Source organism: Schistocerca gregaria, chromosome 11 (genome assembly GCF_023897955.1).
Source record: "Schistocerca gregaria isolate iqSchGreg1 chromosome 11, iqSchGreg1.2, whole genome shotgun sequence".
NCBI classification, from domain to species: Eukaryota; Metazoa; Arthropoda; class Insecta; order Orthoptera; family Acrididae; genus Schistocerca; species Schistocerca gregaria.
The window spans coordinates 22,832,553-22,857,463 of record NC_064930.1 but is presented as its reverse complement, the minus strand read 5'-3'; the positions used below and the strand labels follow the sequence as shown (position 1 = coordinate 22,857,463).

Here is a 24,911-nt window from a genome sequence, read left to right as displayed (position 1 = left end):
CGTGCGAAACACTTCCCAGAAATCTAGAAATACGGAACCCACAGTTAGCGAGATACCATGTCAGAAAAGAACAAGTCAACTTTAGCACGAACAACTTTTTTTGGCACTGTGGCAATTCGTGGACAGAAGTTTCCCGTCTCGAAGAAATTTATTGTATTCAAACTCAGAATATCTTCAAGAATTCTGCAGCAAACTAATGTGCTGTAATCACGCAGGTATGTTCTTTTACCTTTCTGATGTACAGCAGTCACCTGCACTTTCTTCCAGCCACTCAGGACTTAGCACCGAGTGAGAACTTTGCAATAAATGCAAGCTAAGTAAGGGACCAATGTCTGTAAAACCAAATTGGGATTCCATCTGGACTTAGTGACTTATTTATTGTTCAGAGAAGAAGAGAACAGGAACTTTTAAATGTGGTGCTAGAGAATAATATTAGGGATTATATAAGTAGATTAAACAACTAAGAAAGAGGTACTGAGTAAAATTGAGTAGGAAAGAAATTTGTGGCACAACTCGACTAAAACAAGAAACTGTTTGATACGTCGCGTCCTGAGACATCAAAGAATCACTGTTTGGTACTCTAGTACCAAATGATGATTCCTTGATGTCTCAGGATGTGTGTGCATGTGAAGGTGGGTGGGGGAGAGGGGGGGGGGACAGGCCTTAATCACAGAGGAGGATCAAGATGTGACTACATCAAGCAGGTTCAAACGGGTATAGGGTGCAGTAGCTATGCAGAGACAGAAAGGCTTCTAAACAGCAGACTGACACGGAGAGCTGCATCAAATGAGTGTGTGAGGAAAGGGAAGTGTTGGCCAACAGGTATCTATTGACAACGATGAACATGACAATTGAAAGTATTTTCATTTGTTAAGTAATGTAGGATCAAACTGTTCGGAAGTTTTTGTTATTGTTTGTGCATGTAAACTGTTTACTTTTTCGAGGTGGAGGGAATAATACAAGTAATATATTTCAAAACAAATACCACCATATCATTACATTAACTTATTTTATTGATTGAATTAAGATTAATGTCAAAACAATTTAAAAATCCGAAAAAGTAAAACAAGATAACCAGTACTCATTACGCAAACATTAAATTTAAAATTTCAGTTTCCGAATTTTTTTGCTGCAAAAATATTTATGATCTCATCATAGTTCATGGAAGTGGCACATTGTGCTCTATGACTATTATACTCAGATTCAATCACCTTTGCTGTGTTTATTGTAATGTATTAAACCCGGGACCTAGAAACGACAGGCTTCGTCCCGCCGTAGTCCTCAGTGGTTCACAACCTCGCAATAGGCCACAGCAGTCCACCCACCCCACCACTGCCCCACACCGAACCCAGGGCTATTGTGCAGTTTGGCCCCCAGTGGTCACCCCCCCCCCCCCCCCTCTCTCCCCCAGGAGCATCTCATCTCATAACAGATGAGTGTAGCTCCAATGTTTGGATGGTAGAGTAATCATGGTGTACGCATATGTGGAGACAGTGTTTGCACTGCAATCACCGACAGAGTGTAGCTGAGGCGGAATAAGGGGAACCAGCTGGCATTCGCTGAGGCAGATGGAAAACCACCTAAAATCATCCACAGGCTGGCCACCACAACGGACCTTGCCACTAATCTGCCATGCAGATGACATCGAAAAAGTACAAAGAAGGTCAGCTCGTTTTGTATTATCGTGAAATAGGGGAGACAGTGCCACAGACATGATACGTGAATTGGAGTGGCAATCATTAAAACAAAGGCGTTTTTCGTTACGACAGGATCTTCTTGTGAAATTTCGATCACCAGTTTTCTCCTCCGATTGTGAAAACATTATGTTGACACCCACCTATACTGGGAGAAATGATCATCACGATAAATAAGAGAAATCAGGGCTCGCACAGAAAAATTTAAAGCGCTTGTTTTTTCCCACGCGCCGTTCAAGAGTGGAACAGTAGAGATACAGCTTGAAGGTGGTTCATTGAACCCTCTGCCAGGCACTTTATTGTGAATAGCTGAGTAATCATGTAGATGTAGAAGAACATTGTATTCAATAATGGTGTAAACTAATATGTCATCCTGCACAGTACACAGCAAAATGCATTAATGGTCTCCATTCACTGTACTTGACAATGGCATGAAATCTGAAATCTAGATTTTACATAGGAAATATAGAGTCAAATGACAGTGTATTCCTTAAAAAAGTTTTAAATTCATTTCAGCTGGCTGGAATTGCATTCTCTAGAGGAAAAAGAAACTGGCACGGTAAGGAATATTTTTAAGGCCCACTACCAATTTATTTTTATAAATTAACTTAACGTGGATGATGCAATATGATCTTGCTAGCCTCTCTACATTGCCAGGACACAGTGTTCGAAACATTCAATTTCAAAAATAAATTCTTCCTTGTTGAAATATTCTACGTAGATACCTGACAATTCTGCTGCTTTGACCTTTGACTCCCTCCACTTCCATTTCTTGGGCTTGGATACCACACAAAAAACCAATTTTCTCCAGTACTTTAAACCTGGTTCTCAGCTCCATTACCATTCTCTCAATTATTTCTAACAGGGGCAGCCTTAACAAGTCTTCCTGTGAATATTCTGATACTACATCTACTACACAGTTTATACTTAAGTGCCTGGCAGAGTGTTCACCTAATCACTTGCACACTATTTCTTTACTAATACACACACTAACAGAGCTCAGGAAAAACATTTACTCACGAATCTATCTGTGCGAGCACCTGACTTCTCATACTTTATTACAGTGATCATTTCATATTTAGAGGAGAACACTGGCAATTGAAATTTCTTGAAAAGATCTCACTGTAACAAAAAACACTTGTTTTAAAGATTACCACTCCGACCTGCATATCTTATCCATCACACTCTCTCCCCTATTTCGCGATAATACAAAAAAAACCGCCTTCCTTTGAACTTTGAGTTTTTCCGTCAATCCTATCCACTACACTGTTTTAGCAGTAGTGGACACCAAAAGATCCTGAGGCAGATCCCAGCAGAGGGGTCAAAACATTGAACATTAACATTTTAGAAGAAACGTGACGCGGCCTAATAACCCAGAAGGTTTTAACTTCAGTGACAACGGCCACGAAAGCTTGCATATTATATATATAGTTATATAACTATTTTTATGAAGATTTGGCATAAATATTCTATACTTAATCTAAAAATAAAATTACATCGAAAATTTGCTGCTCCAAAATTCTGCCGCCTGGGCCAGTACCTCCTCTGCACCCCTCTCAGATTTGGCCCTGATTCAGCACATCTTCAAGGTGAAGCAACAACAGCAGTTTTACTACTTCTTGTGACACTCGCTCGTTTGGCAGTTACTCTGTGCTGCAGGTTCACACCGAGAAGGAGCACAGTGCACGACTGAGTAAATAGTATAGTGCCACGACAGTGAAGAGGACAACACGGAGAACGAGAAAGAATCTTATCTGTCAAATACGTATTCTGTGCTGTTGTCTTATCTCACACTGTTAACCATTGATGGCAAGATTACTGCAGTGCTCCTGATAAACAAATATTAATAGGAAAAGCTATTGTCACCGAAGCCAAGAATAAGTCATGTTAGTTGAAGCAGTACCATACTCATTTACAAAATTTCATGTTACATTGAGCACGATACTTCCAGTAACAAATGTAATATTTTGGTAACAGGATCTGCTCACGTACACCGACAACGTCAACCTATTACCCGGAACCTACCCTCCTATATGAAAGATACCAACCATTTCCTCCACTGACACTCCACAGTTCATGTCCCTTGACCACACAGTGCCTTGCTCATCATCATTGATGCCACCTCCCTTTACACCAACATCCCTAACGGCCATGGCCTTAGCACTTTTGAACACTTCCTTTCCCAATGCCTGACAGTTTCCGAACCGACAACCTCCTTCCTAATCGCCACGGGAAACTATATCCTCACACACAATTACTTCTCCTTCGAAGGCATTACTTGCAAAGAAATCCAGGGTAAGGCTACGGGCACCCAGATGGCACCATCCTATGCCAACCTATTCGTGGGCCATCTAGAGGAATCCTTCCTCCTAACTACCCAATATCCTAAACACCTCACCTCGTTCAGATTCACTCGTGACACGTTTCCGATACGGATCGTGGGCGAGGACATCCTATCCACGTTCCTGCAGAACCTCAACAGCTTCCCCCATTTGCTTCACCTGGTCCTACTCACCCCTACAATCCACCTTCCTAGATGTTGACCTACACCTCAAAGATGGCTACATCAGTGCCTCCACCCATATCAAACCTACTAACCACCAGCAATACTTCCACTTCGACAGCTGCCACCTGTTTCGTACCGAGAAGTCCCTTCCGTACAGCCTAGCCACTTATGGTTCTCACACCTGCAGTGACGAGCTGTCCCTTTCAAAATATACCGAGAATCTCAATGAAGCCTTCACAGACCATAATTATTCTCCCGACCGTGTGTTGTTGTTGTGGTCTTCAGTCCTGAGACTGGTTTGATGCAGCTCTCCATGCTACTCTATCCTGTGCAAGCTTCTTCATCTCCCAGTACCTACTGCAACCTACATCCTTCTGAATCTGCTTAGTGTACTCATCTCTCGGTCTCCCTCTACGATTTTTACCCTCCACACTGCCCTCCAATGCTAAATTTGTGATCCCTTGATGCCTCAAAACATGTCCTACCAACCGATCCCTTCTTCTAGTCAAGTTGTGCCACAAACTTCTCTTCTCCCCAATCCTATTCAATACCTCCTCATTAGTTACGTGATCTATCCACCTTATCTTCAGTATTCTTCTGTAGCACCACATTTCGAAAGCTTCTATTCTCTTCTTGTCCAAACTAGTTATCGTCCATGTTTCACTTCCATACATGGCTACACTCCAAACAAATACTTTCAGAAATGACTTCCTGACACTTAAATCTATATTCGATGTTAACAAATTCCCCTTCTTCAGAAACGCTTTCCTTGCCATTGCCAGTCTACATTTTATATCCTCTCTACTTCGACCATCATCAGTTATTTTACTTCCTAAATAGCAAAACTCCTTTACTACTTTAAGTGTCTCATTTCCTAATCTAATTCCCTCAGCATCACCCGATTTAATTGGACTACATTCCATTATCCTCGTTTTGCTTTTGTTGATGTTCATCTTATATCCTCCTTTCAAGACACTGTCCATTCCGTTCAACTGCTCTTCCAAGTCCTTTGCCGTCTCTGACAGAATTACAATGTCATCGGCGAACCTCAAAGTTTTTACTTCGTCTCCGTGAATTTTAATACCTACTCCAAATTTTTCTTTTGTTTCCTTTACTGCTTGCTCAATATACAGATTGAATAACATCGGGGAGAGGCTACAACCCTGTCTCACTCCTTTCCCAACCACTGCTTCCCTTTCATGCCCCTCGACTCTTATGACTGCCATCTGGTTTCTGTACAAATTGTAAATAGCCTTTCGCTCCCTGTATTTTACCCCTGCCACCTTTAGAATTTGAAAAAGAGTATTCCAGTCAACATTGTCAAAAGCTTTCTCTAAGTCTACAAATGCTAGAAACGTAGGTTTACCTTTTCTTAATCTTTCTTCTAAGATAAGTCGTAAGGTCAGTATTGCCTCACGTGTTCCAACATTTCGACGGAATCCAAACTGATCCTCCCCGAGGTCCGCATCTACCAGTTTTTCCATTCGTCTGTAAAGAATTCGCGTTAGTATTTTGCAGCTGTGACTTATTAAACTGATAGTTCGGTAATTTTCACATCTGTCAGCACCTGCCTTCTTTGGGATTGGAATTATTATATTCTTCTTGAAGTCTGAGGGTATTTGGCCTGTCTCATACATCTTGCTCACCAGCTGGTAGAGTTTTGTCATGACTGGCTCTCCCAAGGCCGTCAGTAGTTCTAATGGAATGTTGTCTACTCCGGGGGCCTTGTTCCGACTCAGGTCTTTCAGTGCTCTGTCAAACTCTTCACGCAATATCGTATCACCCATTTCGTCTTCATCTACATCCTCTTCCATTTCCATAATATTGTCCTCAAGTACATCACCCTTGTATAAACCTTCTATATACTCCTTCCACCTTTCTGCCTTCCCTTCTTTGCTTAGAACTGGGTTGCCATCTGAGCTCTTGATATTCATACACGTGGTTCTCTTCTCTCCAAAGGTCTCTTTAATTTTCCTGTAGGCAGTATCTATCTTACCCCTAGTGAGGTAAGCCTCTACATCCTTACATTTATCCTCTAGCCATCCCTGTTTAGCCATTTTGCACTTCCTCTCGATCTCATTTTTGAGACGTTTGTATTCCTTTTTGTCTGCTTCATTTACTGCATTTTTATATTTTCTCCTTTCATCAATTAAATTCAATATTTCTTCTGTTACCCAAGGATTTCTAGCAGCCCTCGTCTTTTTACCTACTTTATCCTCTGCTGCCTTCACTACTTCATCCCTCAGAGCTACCCATTCTTCTTCTACTGTATTTCTTTCCCCTATTCCTGTCAATTGTTCCCTTATGCTCTCCCTGAAACTCTGTACAACCTCTGGTTCTTTCAGTTTATCCAGGTCCCATCTCCTTAATTTCCCACATTTTTGCAGTTTCTTCAGTTTTAATCTACAGGTCATAACCAACAGATTGTGGTCAGAGTCCACATCTGCCCCTGGAAATGTCTTACAACTTAAAACCTGGTTCCTAAATCTCTGTCTTACCATTATATAATCTATCTGATACCTTTTAGTATCTCCAGGGTTCTTCCACGTATACAACCTTCTTTCATGATTCTTAAACCAAGTGTTACCTATGACTAAGTTGTGCTCTGTACAAAATTCTACTAGGCGGCTTCCTCTTTCATTTCTTAGCCCCAATCCATATTCACCTACTATGTTTCCTTCTCTCCCTTTTCCTACACTCGAATTCCAGTCACCCATTACTATTAAATTTTCGTCTCCCTTCACTATCTGAATAATTTCTTTTATTTCATCGTACATTTCTTCAATTTCTTCGTCATCTGCAGAGCTAGTTGGCATATAAACTTGTACTACTGTAGTAGGTGTGGGCTTCGTATCTATCTTGGCCACAATAATGCGTTCACTATGCTGTTTGTAGTAGCTTACCCGCATTCCTATTTTCCTATTCATTATTAAACCTACTCCTGCATTACCCCTATTTGATTTTGTGTTTATAACCCTGTAATCACCTGACCAGAAGTCTTGTTCCTCCTGCCACCGAACTTCACTAATTCCCACTATATCTAACTTTAACCTATCCATTTCCCTTTTTAAATTTTCTAACCTACCTGCCCGATTAAGGGATCTGACATTCCACGCTCCGATCCGTAGAACGCCAGTTTTCTTTCTCCTGATAACGACATCCTCCTGAGTAGTCCCCGCCCGGAGATCCGAATGGGGGACTATTTTACCTCCGGAATATTTTACCCAAGAGGATGCCATCATCATTTAATCATACAGTAAAGCTGCATGTCCTCGGGAAGAATTACGGCTGTAGTTTCCCCTTGCTTTCAGCCGTTCGCAATACCAGCACAGCAAGGCCGTTTTGGTTAATGTTGCAAGGCCAGATCAGTCAATCATCCAGACTGTTGCCCCTGCAACTACTGAAAAGGCTGCTGCCCCTCTTCAGGAACCACACGTTTGTCTGGCCTCTCAACAGATACCCCTCCGTTGTGGTTGCACCTACGGTACGGCCATCTGTATCGCTGAGGCACGCAAGCCTCCCCACCAACGGCAAGGTCCATGGTTCAACAAAAACTAATGTCCCACGTCTTACCTTACGAGTCTCCCACCACCTCCCAAAGTCTCACTGTCTGGCCACAGAGGAGCATTACCCTCTTAACTCGGTACTACCTGCGAATGGAGCAACTGAATTACATTCTCTGTCAGTCTCGACTAACTCTCGTCGTGCCCTGAAATGAGAAATGCCCTGCCCACTATCCTTCCCATCCCTCCCACCGTAGTATTCCACCATCCACCGAACCTACACAATGTATTCGTCTGTCCCTACACAGCCCCTGTTCCCACCCCTTACCTCGTGGCCCATATCCCTGTAATAGACCTAGATGCAAGACCTCTTCCATACATCCTCCCACCAGCTACTCCAGGCCAGCCACAAGCATCACCTATCCCATCAAAGGCAAGGGTTACATGTGAAACCTGTCACGTGATCCTGTGAAACCTGTCACGTGATCTGCAAGCTAAGCTGCAACCACTGAGCTGCATTCTACGTAGTCAAGACAACCGACAAGCTGTCTGTCCGCACGAATGAGCACCGACAAACTGTGGCCAAGAGACAACTGGACCACCCTGTGACTCAGCACTCTCCCCAACACGACATCCTCCATTTCAATGACTGCTCGACAGCCTCTGCCATATGGATGCTTCCCACCAACACCAGTTCTGAACTGCACAGGTGGGAACTTTCTCTGCAATATATCCTTCGTTCCTGCAACCCTCCTGGCCTCAACCTTCATTAGTCTCTCCTCACCCATGCAGCCTCTTCCCTCTTACCATTCCAGCAGTACACAGCCCTCTTTCCACCATTACACCTAGTATTTTTACTTGTCTCCTTTTGGACTAACACACCCCCCTCCCCCCCGTCCTCTGTCTAACCTCCCAACCCCACATAGCTGCCCTACCCTCTCTCCACCTCATTTCTGCATGATCCCCAGCAGCACTTCATTGTCACCCACTGCTACCCTGCTATCCCTCCCCCACCCCATCCCACCCTTCTCCTTACCCCTTACCCCCACCCAGTCACCAATCCCATCTTGCACGGGTACTGTGGTACTGCTGCTCACAGTGTGGCTTCAGTTGCCTGAGACTGAAATTCAATTTGTGTGTGCTATATGGTGAGTGGCAACTTCCCTTTTCGTAACTGTGTTTTTTATGATATACTTTCTAACACATTCCACACCCACAAGAATCCTCTCACTTTTGGATATAAGGAATGAAAACGGAATCTAATGTAATATAAGATAATGTAATCTAAAGTAATACACACCTCTAAGGCCAAGGGATGTAATAATTCCAATCCCAAAGAAAGCAGGTGTTGACAGATGTGAAAATTACCGAACTATCAGTTTAATAAGTCACAGCTGCAAAATACTAACGCAAATTCTTTACAGACAAATGGAAAATCTGGTAGAAGCCACCTCAGGGAAGTTCAGTTTGGATTCCGTAGAAATGTTGGAACACGTGAGGCAATACCGACCCTACGACTTATCTCAGAAGAAAGATTAAGGAAAGGCAAACCTACGTTTCCAGCATTTGTAGACTTAGAGAAAGCTTTTGACAATGTTGACTGGAATACACTCTTTCAAATTCTGAAGGTGGCAGGGGTAAAATACAGGGAGCGAAAGGCTATTTACAATTTGTACAGAAACCAGATGGCAGTTATAAGAGTCGAGGGACATGAAAGGGAAGCAGTGGTTGGGAAGGGAGTGAGGCAGGGTTGTAGCCTCTCCCCGATGTTATTCCATCTGTATATTGAGCAAGCAGTGAAGGAATCAAAAGAAAAATTCGAAGTAGGAATTAAAATCCGCGGAGAAGTAATAAAAACTTTGAGGTTCGCCGATGACATTGTAATTCTGTCAGACACAGCAAAGGACTTGGAAGAGCAGTTGAATGGAATGGACAGTGTCTTGAAAGGGGGATATAAGATGAACATCAACAAAAGAAAAACGAGGATAATGGAATGTAGTCGAATTAAGTCGGGTGATGCTGAGGGAATTAGATTGGGAAATGAGACACTTAAAGTAGTAAAGGAGTTTTGCTGTTTGGGGAGTAAAATAACTGATGATGGTCGAAGTAGAGAAGATATAAAATGTAGACTGGCAATGGCAAGGAAAGCGTTTCTGAAGAAGAGAAATTTGTTAACATCGAGTATAGATTTAACTGTCAGGAAGTAGTTTCTGAAAGTATTTGTATGGAGTGTAGCCATGTATGGAAGTGAAACATGGATGATAAATAGTTTGGACAAGAAGAGAATAGAAGCTTTTGACATGTGGTGCTACAGAAGAATGCTGAAGATTAGATGGGTAGATCACATAACTAATGAGGAAGTATTGAATAGGATGGGGGAGAAGAGGAGTTTGAGGCACAGCTTGACAAGAAGAAGGGATCGGTTGGTAGGACATGTTCTGAGGCATCAAGGGATCACAAGTTTAACATTGGAGGGCAGTGAGAAGGGTAAAAATCGTAGAGGGAGACCAAGAGATGAACACGCTAAACAGATTCAGAATGACGTAGGTTGCAGTAGGTACTGGGAAATGAAGAAGCTTGCACAGGATAGAGTAGCACGGAGAGCTGCATCAAACCAGTCTCAGGACTGAAGACCACAACAACAAGGCTACATTGTTGATTTCTAATGATGAGAGAGCAAGCTAGCAGCCTTCAGTGTCTTAACTATAAACTGTTTGCTGGACAAGTGAAATTAATATTTGCAATGAATCTCTCCTATTTTTATGTAAGTAACAAAATAAGTATGAGCTTCATTTACCCTCGCATGTCGTATCTATCTTTTTTATTTACTATACACTTCTGTATGGTGTACTAGATGGTTGGCATATTATTTTCAGTAACACAATCATTAAGACTTAATGTCTTTGTCATTAAGAATATTATTTTGTTGGCAAAGAGACAGGACAGCAAAACTCAAAAGTAATTCATGTTATTTAATAACTGATGAAACCAGTATTAATCACTTTAAAATCAAAGTAATTACAACTTCTTTGTATTTTAAAAACCTGAGACAATATTCCATCACGCATTACACCTGAAGAAGACAATAAAGGCATCACATACTGAGGTAAGTATTATATCGGGAAAACATTCAAGGGAACATATCTTCTGATGGACTGCATTCAAATGACAAATCTGAATACGGGAAGTACAACACTGAAACTTCCAACTTTTGTAAGAGGAATGTTAGAACAGATAGAAAACTTGGGTAGGGATAATGGTTTGGCGAGATGATAAGCCTAGACTCTGATGTTATGGGGGTCAGGAGACTGAAGGAAGTCGATACTGGGCAGTGTGGGCATCATCATTTCAGGGCTCAGCTTAAAGTAGCAACCTTGACAGAGTATTGAGACATAGAAGACCTGCATCATCGTGGATGATGAAAGGGAGAGGGGCGCTTCTGAGTTATTTTGCAAGCAGGAGCTGTATTAGTCAGAGGGCGAGAGAAGGAGAGCACCTTTGAGGTCTGAGGGCTATTTGTAGGAGAGGAAAGCCTGAAAGAGATGGTCACAACAGGCACATAGCGATTTGGTGGTGGAGCACGTACGTTTGCTGTGGGTCGCTAGGCTGTACGAAAGGAAGCATTTCGTGTTGAAAGGGTGGTGGTTTAACTGCACGTACTTTTGTCTAATGACAAGTTTTCTATGGACTGGGGTTTGGACGTGAGTTTGACTGACATGGAATCTCTAACGTTACATCCTTAGATATCATATAGTAGTAAGTGATACACGATTTTAATGTACAACTCGATAAATTGTAACTTTTGTTATGTTGTCAAATATGTATGATTGTATTTATTCCTTTCATCTGTGCTAGTAAATATGTTACACTATACGAAGTAATTTACCGACCTGAAGATAACTAAGTTCATTATATAGTTTCATACCCAAGGTTACGAAACTGAACAATTTTGAATTTCATGTGTACAAATTTCTGTTCAGTTTAATAAATAAATTCATACCCAAGATGATAGTACTTCACAAATGAAATGCAATTTTTGTATATACAATATGCAGCAAAATTACAGAACAGAAATTTAAGGAATAAAGTTTTATAATGTCTTAACCAATTACGCAAATGTAAACACTTTAGTCATTTGTAATCTGTAACATAATTTAAAAGACAGTTTAAATGTATGAAGTAATAACTTCAGCACAGAAACTCATGTAAATAAAAAATCGCAATAATTGAGTGCTGTAGATGAAACCTGCACATTTCCAAAAATAATAGTTTTCTAAATAAAATTTTATGAAATCCTGTACAAAAAAAAGTAATATACAAGAAAACAAATTCTTTCAATTTCTTCATTAATGTTAAAGATATCGCCACTTTTCAATTTTTCTGAACATGTAATTTTTCACTGTAACGACATTAATCAAGAACCAGTTGTCACTGATTCTTACTTTTTTTTATATATAAGGACTGATGCAAAACCAAGCAGTTTAGTAAGATACAAGATGAGTATTACCAAATCATACTAAACACGCTATAAGGTCAAACAAAACTAGATTCACATTTAAACAGTTTACTAATTCAAAAACTGGTTTTGACAATGGTGAGCAGAAGATACTCCTTGAAGTTCTAAAGGTAGCAAGGTAAAATACAACTTGTACAGAACACACACCAATCAAAATCAAAGGACCTGCCAGTGGTTGAGAAGCAAGCGAGACAGGATTGCAGTCTACAAATACGGAGAAATATGGAAAGGAAATTAAAGGACAGGCAAAAGAAATAAAAACTTTGCAGTTTGCTGATTACATTTTAATTCTGTCAGAGACAGAGCTCTAAGAGCATCTGAATGGAATGGATAATTTCTCGAAACGAGGATACAAGATGAACATTGACAAAAAGAAAATGAGGTTAATGGAGTGCAGTGAAATTAAATCAGGATGCAGAAGGTATTGCATTAGGAGATGAGACACTAAAAATAGAATAGAAGTTCTGTTATTTGGCAGCAAAGTAACTGAAGATGGCCAAAGTGAAGAGGAAAAGAAAGACTGGATGTAGCAAAAAAAAAGCATTTCTGAAAAAGAGGAATGAATATAAAATTGGTGGTTAAGAAGTATTTTCTGAAGGTGTTTGTCTAGTGTATTGCTTAGTTTGAAAGTGAAACCTGGGAGGATAAGCATGTCAGACAAGATGAAAATAAAATCCTTTGAAATTTCGCCCAATTAGACGGGTAGACCAAATAACAAATTTGAATTGAATTTTATTTGATCCTGTAAGATTACATTGTGTACAGTAAATGTACATGTAATATAGGACATGTACAAGTGTTAAGAAATGTTAACACTTATTTTTCTACACCTTTCGCCTACATTTTTACATTACTGATAGTGAGTAACAATATATACAAATTTAATGGCATAAGTATTCTGCAACACTGTAAAACTCTTTTTCAATGAGATAGTCTAAGTTTCTTTGGAAAGTCATTGTGAAGTACACTATCTTTCAAGGTTTTGGGCAGACTTCTTAGTAGTCTGATACCAAAGTACTGGGGTCCTTTTTCTAGCATTGCCAGTCGGTGGGGTATGCTCCGTACTTCATTCTTCTTTCTTGTATTGTGGGTGTGTACACTAGCATTTGTAATCCAGCCCTCACTTCCCTTTGTGATGTACATTATTGTTTTGTATGCATGCAACAATGAAAAAGAAGATATTTAAATTCTTGAAACAGTTTCTGCATGTTTCAGAGGTCTTTCTTCTTAAAATGGTCCTAATTGCTTTTTTTTGTAATGTGAACACTCGTTTTGTCTCTTGTTTGTTTGAGTTTCCCCACACAGTCACTCCATACTGTAAGTATGGTTCGAAAAGTCCATGATACACTGTACACAGAAGGTTCTTGTCTGAATACTGTGATAGCTGCATCATTAAAAATATGACAGAGATCAGTTTCTTACAGACATTATTAATGTGTTTTTTTCCATTTCAGTTCATTATCCACAAGAATACCTAAGAATCTAGCAGATTCTACTTCTTCCAGCCTTGTTACATCAACCTCTAAATCCATGTCTACAGCCTTTTCCTTGTTTTTAAACACTGCATAGATTTATAACCAGTTCATTTTCCAACAGCCATTGAGCTATGACATTTGCAGATATGTACGCTCTTCTCTCAAGCTGTTCCATATTTTGGTCACTATTTAGTATTGTCATGCCATCAGCATACAATATTTTCTTTTCTTCCTCCTCAACACCTATATCATTAACAAACACATTAAATAACAATGGCCCCATTACCGAACCCTGCGGCACTCCATATTTGATGGATTTGGTTTCTGATTGGTACGAGTTTCCTAATGATACATACTGCTTGCGGTTGCACAAGTATGATTTTATCCATTCACCTGGTTGCCCCTGAATGCCATAGTTGCTTAATTTTTGTATCAGCATTTCATGGTCAATGGTGTCAAATGCCTTTGAAAGATCCAGAAACATTGCAGAGACAACTTTTTTCTCATCCAAGGACTGTAAAATGTATTCTGTTAGACTGACAATTGCTGATTCTGTAGATTTACCCTTTCTGAAACCATGTTGTGTGGGCATGAGAATGTTATGTTTGTCGAAATAGTTAACTAATCTGGTATACATAAGCATTTCTAGGATTTTTGAGAAACCTGATATCAGTGAAACTGGTCTGTAGTTGTTGCGATCATCCCTACACCCTTTCTTGTACACTGGCACTACCTTCGTTATCTTCAGTTTTTCTGGAAAAATTGCATCTCTGAAAGAACAGTTTGCTATGTTCTTCAGTGGTGTTGTTATCTCTTAACATACCAGCTTTATTACATGATTTGATATTTCATCATCACCAGCTGATTTCTTGGACTTCAGTTTCTGTATAGTTTTCCGTAATTCATCTTCTGTGACTGGTATTAAGAACATAGTACTGCACGATCTTTTTGGTACCCTAATATCCTTCTGTTTTTGACTATTTCTTTCCAATTTTAGGTTTTCTACTACACTGATATAGTTGTTATTCAGTATGTTTGCTATTTCCATACCATCTGTGACCACTGTGTTGTCTATTTTAATTAACCTAATACCTTCTTCTTTGCTTGACCCATCTTTTTCCTTTCTTTCAGCATTGATTGCATTCCAAGTTGCCTTTGCCTTGTTTTTTGAGTTCGCTATAGTGGTGTCAATTGCTCTTGCTTTTGCTTCTCTTATTGTTTTTCTATACTTCTTTTTTAACATTTTATAGTTTTCAGCTTCGCCCATCCGTCTCACGTCCTGAAGCTTCCTTCGCTGTTCTAGTATTTCACTGGTAATCCACTGTGTTTGATCTTGCTGCCTTTCTTGTCTCTTTACTTTGGGAAATGCTACATTAAAATTGTACTTAATTGTTGAAATAAATGCATCATATTTTTCATTTACACCCTGGGCCTGTAGGGTTTCACTCCAGGTTTTCTTACTTAACATTGTTCTAAAGATGTTGATATTTTGTTCACTGATGATCCTAATTTCTTTGGTTTTTTGTTTTGGTTCTGATACTGAGTCATTACTTCTGCAAAAGCTGATTAGTTGTCCATGATGATCAGATATTTCTGTCTGAAATACATGTGACTCATAGTTACACATATTAGTAATTATGTTGTCAATAATTGTCTCACTTTGTGAAGCCACTCTTGTTGGTGCAGTTATTGTCACGTTCATGTTATGCTGTATTAACAATTCTTCAAAATCCTGTCTTATTTTTGTGTCTTTTCCCATGTCAATGTTGAATTCTCCACATATAATAAGATCTCTCTTCATGTTCATTATTAATAAGCTAGCAATTTTTTTTAGAAAGATGCTAATATTGCCACATGGTGACCTGTACACACAAAACACACTAAAATCCTCTGCCACTATACCAGTAACTTCAAAGTCTTTTTCTCTAGCTATGGGAAATTTAGCAGCTTCATTGTTTACATTCTTTGATAGAGTACCTGTTTTAATATATATATATATATATATACAAACGGCACCACCCTTATATTTAGATCTGCAGAAGTAACTAGCTTGTTTGTAGTCCTTTATTGCCACATTATGCATTTTACTTTCAGTTAGTCCATGTTCACTTATGCATAATATATCTGGTCTTACTCCACTCAGGAGTACTTCTGCTTCTAATTTTTGGTTACCAAAGTATTGAATATTTTGATGAAGTACTTTTATGTAATTTTTCTTTTGTTGGTTTACTTGTTGTGAGCTGTATTCTGGGGCAAATTCTTTAGTATCATCTTTTTTTGTATGGTGCTTATATTTTTCTTTTCCAGCTGGAGTGTACAATTTTTCACCCCCTTCAGGCCATATTGGTTTCCCTTGCATCTAATGATTTTGCAGACATCTGCAAACATTCTGCTGAACATTACAGACCCCAGTCTATTTAAATGCAAGCCATCCTTCACTAGTGAGTTTTCACATAGGAATTTGTTTGGGTCTATAAAAATTGCCCCAAGACGATCACATTGCTCTTTAAGAGCACAGTTTATTTTGTCGATATATTTTTCACTCACCAACCTTCTGTTTATGATTCCGCTAAGTATCAGACGAGATCTTGCATACGTATTTCTTGCAGAACGGATCATGTTTCTTGTTTCGCTTGCCATTTCTTCCTCACTGCTGTTCCTTAACGAATTCGTTCCAACATGTATAAACACCCCATTATAGTTATGTCTGGTTTCAGAATCTGGTTCTGTAGTATCTTGTCTTGCATTTACCATATTTTTAAAATGTTTACCGAGTTGATGCGTTCTAATACCAGGTCGTACATCGATCTTGCAATTGGGGACAGCGATATTCTTCAGCAGCGAATCGCCAATTATTAAAAAGTCATTTTCCTTTTGTTGCGTATCTGTCGCCTTGTATTTCCTTTGCTGTATGTCACCACCTTCCATTTATATTTATCTTCCGGTTTTTGGCTTACTGAGTTTACCGAGACATCAACGGGAACACTCAAAATGTTGTTTTTACAGTATGATTGGTCATTCGTATTTTCGCAATCTTCTTGCTTTTCCGTTTGATGGCTTTTACACACACAGGACTTCTTTTCTTGTATTAATGTATCGTTTTCTTTCTTGATGGTCGAAAGTTCGGTTTTTAATGCTAATGATGTGGTACTGCATTGAACAGGGGAGAAAAAATTATGGTGCAATCCGATTACAGGAAGGGATCAGTCAATATGAAACATCCTGACATGTCAGCCAATAAACAGTCTTCTTGTGGAGGAAAAAGTATGTGTGGCGGGAGAGGGGGGGGGGGGGGGGGGGGGCAAAAATTGCTGTAGAGGGAGATAAAGGAAGAAAGACAGTAAACATTGTCAAATGGCTGTAGGCTGCAGCAATTGTGCAGAGGAGAGCTGCATCAAACCAGTCTGTGGACTGAACACCACAGCAACTAACAGATCACTACAGAGTTCTAACAACTACTGACAACAATCAACATGGGATGCATGTAATGTAAGAAAGGAAAGAAAGAGTTCAATTTTTCACAGATACCAACTTTATTGCAAACAAAACATTAGCTATATTAAAGAAAAATAAGGAAGGAAATCTGATACAGTGTTGCTGGCGAAGATACAGGAGGTTATGCAGAGTATCCACACAATAGCTAAATAATAGACTTGACAGGTATTAGAATACCTCCCTCACAAAATAAAATCCCCAACACAACAAACTCGGGATTAACAAGTCTGCCTCAACCTGCGACATCGAGATGTTGCTCACCCGCATTTCAATTTGGTGGCAGTGATGTTAGTCATTAGAGCTGCAAACAAACAATCCATGAAATATTTTAATTCCAGCAACAGTATGAAACTAAGGAGACAACAGCAATAAGGAGGAGTTTTTTGGTGGGGCCAAACTAAATTTCTGCATCTACATGGAAACTCTGCAAATCACATTTAAGTGCCTGGCAGAGAGTTCATTGAACTAGCTTCACAATTCCCTATTGTTCCAAGCTCAGAGCGTGCAGAAAGAACAAACACTCTTATCTCTCTGTGCAAGCTCTGATTTCCCTTATGGTCATCATTTCTCACTACGTAGGTCAGCATCAACAAAATGTTGACACTTTCTGAGAAGAAAGGTGGTGATCGGAATTTCGTGAGAAGATTCCTCCACAGTGAAAAATGCCTTTGTTTTAGTAATGTCCATCCCAAATACTGTATCATTTCAGAGACACTCTTCACCCTATTTTGCAATAATACAAAACATGCAACCCTTCTTTGAACTTTTTCAATGTAGTCTGTCAATCCTATCTTAAGGATTCCACACCATGCAGTAGTATTCTAAAAGATGACAGACAAGCATAGTATGGGCAGTCTCCTTAGTAGACCTGTTACATTTTCTAAGTGTCCTGCCAATAAAACACAGTCTCTGGTTAGCCTTCCCCGCAACATTTTCTAGTCTTCCTCCCAATTTAAGTTGTTCATAATTGGAATTCATAAGTATTTAGTTGAATTTATGGCCTTTAGATTTGACTGATTTATCGTGTAATGCAAGTTTAATGAATTCTTTTTAGCACTCATATGCATGACCTCACACTTTTTGTTGTTTAGAGTCAATTGCCAATTTTCACACCATACAGACATTTTTCTAAATCTGTTTTGATCTTTGATAAACGACAGCGTCATCAGCAAAGAACGGAAATACAGAAGCGTCCGATCCCACCCGTCTGCTTTGACCTATGACGTCACAAATATGGCGGAAACGACCATAAACCACAATTCCGATATGCGAATATGAAGTTGTTAAATACAAATTATGGGGACAATAATACATCAACAAACAAACAAACACACACACCACAAAAAGCCCTAATGACACTAACGAGACAAGCGCAGGAAATAGGGGTTTTTTTGGGGGAGGGGGGGAAACGACATCACAAAACTCCCCAAATATCACTCAACACATTATCATCTGAAATTGGACACTTCCCTTGACCTATATAGCTCAATAGCCGCTCCTGATCCCATAAATTAGGACCTAACACTTCCCTTGACCTATATAGCCCAAAAACACCTCCCGATACCAATACGAACATTCACAGCCACACATTGGGATCAAACACTTCCCTTGACCTGTTATCCTTACATCTCCACATTGCCGTCCCTGGTAAGAGACGCCGGAACTTAAAGTAAGACTCATTTTTTCACGACACACTGAACACTTCATGACTTCATCCAAAAATCCGAATAGTTGAAATTTTATTAGAGACAACACACTGTCCCCATCATAGCAGACAACCGAAAACTGTTGTCCCTGTCAGTCATATCCATACCTACCCATGACATAAAAAAAGCAATTTACCAAAATTCACACACGACGCCACACTCACAAACTAAACCAAAAACATCACCTAACACACCTCCAGAGAGCACCACCGATCGCATCAGAACGACACCTACAAACACGCCACTCTCACAGACTAAATTCCACGCCGTTGTGACGTCACACACCACAACAGTCTTACGTCACGGGTCAAATCCAACGGGTGGGATCGGGTTTACAACCTTAAATGACTGCTAACATTGTCTTCCCAATCATTTATATAGATAAGGAACAGAAAAGGACCTATAACACTGCCTTGGGGAACACCAGAAATCACTTCTGTTTTACTCTATGACTTTCCGTCAATTACTACAAAATGTGACCCCTCTGACAGGAAATCATGAATCCAGTCATATAGTTGAGATGATATTCCATAAGCACGCAATTTCACTACAAGCCGCTTGCAGTGCAAGAGTCTTCCAGAAATATGGAATCAATTTGAAATCCTCAAAAATAGCACTCAACATTTCATGTGAGTAATTTATAACAATAAAATTAACACTACCATTCCAAAACAAATATAAAAAAACAAGTGTACAAAATTCTAATATTCAACACAGTCAAAAAATGCAAATACAAAATCCATTGTTACCACGAATTTTGCTTCATTTACATAGGATTATTTTTCCACCATGTACAACCTCTAGTGATTGAGCAATGAGTGATACGGAACAAAAAAGGTCTTATGAACCTATGTCCAGAAATACATAGTTTCCATGCTAGAGACCATTTATTCAATCGTACTTTGTTGCAGAGACAATATGTACTCTACCATGTAGCAAAAGTTACAGTATATGCTGAAAATAGTTTCCGTGTGCAACACGTGCACGTACATGCCATAGCATGTTCCCCTCACACGTTCATATCGACCAGGCTGCATCCGAACAGTGTTGAACACACCACAAATGCACTGCACCAGTGTCTCAACGTCTGGAATGGGTTCTGCATACAGATACTTTTGGGATGGTCGCATAACCAGAAATCACATAGGTTGAGATCCAGTGAATAAGCAGGGAACACACGACAGATATGTCATGACATTAAAAGCAAAATGGGCTGGAGCACTATTATGTGGCAGCCACATGACCCTTCGAATCATCAATGGCACTACTTCCAGCAGGGGAGAAAGTCAGCTGCAAGAAATGCTGATAGTTCCGGCCTGTTAGGCAATGTGGAAGAAAGATTGGTCCCAAAATACTTTTGTCAATTATCCCAGCCCAAACATTCAGCCTGCACTGAGGCTGATGATTCGTTGTGACCATACCGTGACAGTTCTGCACACTATCCCACAGATGACTATTATGGAAGTTGAAGATACCACTTTGCATAAAGGTGGCCTCATCTGAATAGGATGGATGACAAAACCTGGAATTGTGGTTACCTGGTGAAAAAACCACTGACAAAACCGCTCATGATGTGGAAAGTCAGTCACTGGTAAGTGCTCCACATATTGTAAGTGATTAGGGTAGTAAAAATTGTCGTGGAGAAAGTTCCACACGATTGTTCCATTTACCCTGTACTAGCAGGCCAACTGCCTGATACTGACATCGTGGTTGCCTTCCACAGTGTTAAATCCTATTTTCCTCCAAGACTGGAGTACAAACATTTTGGGTATGTCCTGCACGATCTCCTGCTTCCTGAAACGGCCCTGTCTCAGACAAACGGTGAAACACTGTCACGGATATTGAATGCTGAGGTGGTTGTCAGCACGGATAGGTCTCCTGATACAACCTTGCTGCCTGCCAACCACTGCCATTTGCCTTTAGGGTTTACAGAAGTGTCAGATTCTACCTGTCTGACCAATGATGTCATCAATATGGCGGAAATGGCTATGCTAAGCGTCTCCAATATGGCGCCAATGATATCACTACATACACATGGCAACAAAATACGAAAATACTTATGTATAAGACAATAATGTCTCTCTCCTAAAATACAATCAAACTAACGGGACAACTGGGGGTTTTAGGGAGGGGACAAGTTAAATATAACAGTAAAAAAACACCACAATCCCAAAACACACAAAGTGACGAACAAAAAAATAATTACAAAATCTACAGGAATCTGACACTTCCCTTGACCTATATAGGCCAATCACAATTCCTACAGCAAACACTACGGAAATTGGAATCAGACATTTCCCTTGACCACAGCTGACAATACAAAAAAAAAACCAATACCTACAGAAGAAACTACGAAAATTAGAATCTGTCATTTCCCTTGACCTATATATGTAAACCATAACTATTGATACGAGAAAACCAACACCTACAACTACGAAAAACAAAACCACACACACACACACACACACACACACACACACACACACACACACACACACACACAAGACAACATCTACATCCACATCAATCAACTCAAAGTCTGTGCCCTAATGACATCACACACCATCACACCCTTATGCCATGGGTCAAAGCAGACAGGTGGAATCATCAGTCAATCCCTAGAGTTTGTAAACGGTGGAGAAAAGTCACCCTGTGTAGCTCAAACAAAGACCCAGAATACCAGTAACCGATACAAAACTCGAAAACTTGGTACCACAAATTTCTTTTGACCTATATAGCTCATACGAAGGCCCCAAATATTACAAACCCACACACAGCTCTAAAACCCAATACTACAAATTTCACTTACCTACATGGCAGCTAAAAAGAAGTACTAAAAAAACAAACCACTCAAATCTTCAAATTCATTACTCAAAACTTTATGCACCCTATCTATAATGAAGTCGACAGGACAACAAACCAAAACACACATAACTAATATAAAAAACTAAACATAACCAGTGATTATAAACCAATAACCATAATACCTAACAACCACAGTTCAATACAATTACCAAACACAAACAAGGAAAGCCCCCAAATTCACGAAAACTTTCATCATCATCAATTTTCATATACTCAAGAAATCAGTTGCCCATGGCTCCTAAAAGCTGAGGACATTGTTCTATTTGACAGTGAAAGGAAAATTACACCTCTGACATTTGCTCAAGCACTTGGGGAAACTGGTTTTAAAAAAAACTGTACCATGCCACGCTCCCCACAATAAGCTGATAAACTGAAATACCAAAGTGAACTGAATTTGATCCTGTGTGAATACATTGGTACAGCAAATGCACACAGTATTTAATATAAGATATATCAACAGCAAATCTTTCAGTATCTTCCATTTCCTAGAGACAGCCATTTTGATTGGACACACTACCAAGACTAATTACGAAGAACATTTGTAAATTAAATTAAACATACATCACATAAGACGGCAAAATTCTTTTTCCACCAGATAACCTTTGCGATTTGGAAATTTGGTGCCATGGATACTATCTTGTAAGTTTATCTGCAGATAACTGAAGTGCAGTGGTCCTTTTTCAAGAATTGTCAGCCAGTTGGGTATGGTTCACATCTAGTTATCTTCCGTATGTTACAAGTGTGTATATCAGCTTTCCAAACCTACTTTAAACTACTTTTTGATTTTAACAATTACATTACTACGTTCTACAATACAGAAATTTAGGGACAGAGGCAAGGTATAGTGATGGAGACCCATTAGAGGATGATGTATTTGACTGTTTTATATCTATGAATGCCATTTTTTTTTACATCTACATCTACACCCTGCAAACCACTTGAGGTGTATAGTAGAAGGCATCACCCAATGTACCAGTCATTGAGGCTGCTTCCTGTTCCAATCACATATGAAGCACAAAAGAATGATTGATCAAATGCCTTTCTGCAGTGCAGTAGTTATTCTAATCTTATCCTCACAATCCGTACGTGAGCAATCATTTGAAGCCTGTTCTTGAAACTTTGCTAACAGACTTTCTTGGGATTGTTTACATCTACCTTTGAGAGTCTTCCAGTCCAGTTCCTTCTGTGTTTGTGATACTCTCCCGCAGATTAAACAAACCTATGACCACTCATGCTGTCCTCCTCTGTATGTGTTCAATATCCTCAGTGTCCCACACACTTAAGCATGACAGGTACCATGTGTGATTTGTATGCAACCTCCTTTGTGGACTGGCTGCACTTCCCCAATATTCTACCAATAAACCGAAGTGTACCACCTACTTTACCCATGACTGGACCTATGTGATCATTCCAATTCATATTCCTACAAAGTTTTACACCCTGGTATTTTTACGAGTTGGCCGATTACAACAAAAATTCCTTTATATTATAGTCATAGGATTACATCTTTTCATTTAGTAAAGTGCTAATTTTATATTTCTAAATATTAAAGCAAGCTGCCAACCTCAGTACCACATTGAAATCTTATCAAGATCTAAATAAATATTTATGCAGCTTCTTTCAGACAGTACTGCATTGTAGATAACTGCATCATCTGCAAAAGGACGGATTTTATGACGTAATCGCGACGGACTGGAATGTAGTGTAATGTAGCCAGCGATATATGGGCTAGGTTGAAAGGTATAGTTCGGCTGCGCGTTTGTGAAGCCACTGTCCGCCTGCTTTATATAAACTGCGCATTCCAGAGTGGAATTCGCGAGCGTGATCAAAGCTCTCTCTTTTCCCGTTTTCCATATACGTTTAATAACAGGAATATTCGCAGCTCAAAACCCATAAGCTTGTAGAGATCCCGTTCGTCAGATTTTATTACGCTGCTGTTATTGACATATCGTTGGCGGTTTCTTAACAGGGTACATAGGTTTCTTGGGGTCGTATATTCATCAGGTTAAAGACATCATCGGTAGGCCTATATCAGCGCGGTATCGCGTCGTTAACTAATCCCAAAATATTAATAGATATTTTGGCAACGTATTTATTTTCAAGAGTTTTCCAATGTATTTTCGAAAAGCAAGTGCGGTATGATTGATGCGAAAATTATGTGACTAGGGTCATCAAGCATACAAGTCAATCTATCTGGTGCCCATACTCAGTGCGACAGAAAATGACAAATAGTGCTGACGAAACAATGCGCAAGCCCTCGGCATTGCGTAATGCCAAATGAAAAACAACAAACGTAAGAGACAATCTTAATCTGGGGTCATTACATCACGGTTGTGAATATTCACAAAATTCCAGAAGTTCACCTTCAATCCTATGCTATCCGGACGCGCCTTCATCAGCTCCTTCACTTTGTTGACAGCTGCTGGCGTTAGTACGAGTGCTGCTCTAGTTGGTATTGCTTTCCTGACACCTTTTACTGCTTTCACCGTCGCAGCTGCGACAACACGGGCCGCCATCTTGCAGACTGATCACAGATGTAAATAGAACTCAATCGACGCTTTCGACCACAGTCTATGGAACTCAACGCGGAATATCAGCTGTTCTGTTCAGAGATGTTTGCTCACAGAGCGCCTAGCGTCTTGTCTGCTGAGGTATCAACTGAGCATAATAATTATTTAGTGAAAGGGCTCTTGCCCCCGACTAGCATTCTTACCATCTGCCGTTCCAGTATGTTTAACGAGTTGGTAGTGACACTGACCCATATGAAAATTACCTTTTTCCTTTGTTGTTATTTCATTTCTCTCCATCGCGCATAATCGCATATGGACAGCGGAACGAGGGTGGGTTGGGCTGTCAGCAGTACAGACAGCCAATTCGCTCTTGAGCCAATCAGGGGGCGCCGACTTATAACAAATATAGGGGTGGAGGGGATCATACTGGAGGTCTTGTCCCGGGAAATTTTATAAATTTTAGATGAAAACTAGAGAGTTTTAAAGTTTTTTAAGCGTTTTAAACTCATACGATCAACATTAGAACAACTAAAACTGGACTCTCGATAATACGACACTCCGGGAAACTCGATAAGCCTGACACATTTCTTGTTTTTGAAATAAGAAACAAAACATAAACATGCGCGGTATTTTCGTAAAAA

The 24,911-nt window shown here is 39.8% G+C and overlaps 1 protein-coding gene across 1 annotated transcript in view; it reads right to left on the bottom strand.

The window, feature by feature from the left end:
• LOC126295432 (iron-sulfur cluster assembly 1 homolog, mitochondrial) overlaps positions 1-24,509 on the bottom strand; it is a 33,513-nt gene extending 9,004 nt beyond the window's left edge. Inside the window, exon 1 of the mRNA XM_049987916.1 lies at positions 24,124-24,509. Coding sequence (XP_049843873.1) covers positions 24,124-24,276 — 153 coding nt within the window. The 5' untranslated portion in view covers positions 24,277-24,509. The remainder of the gene's footprint in view (positions 1-24,123) is intronic.
• Positions 24,510-24,911: the final 402 nt, after the last annotated feature.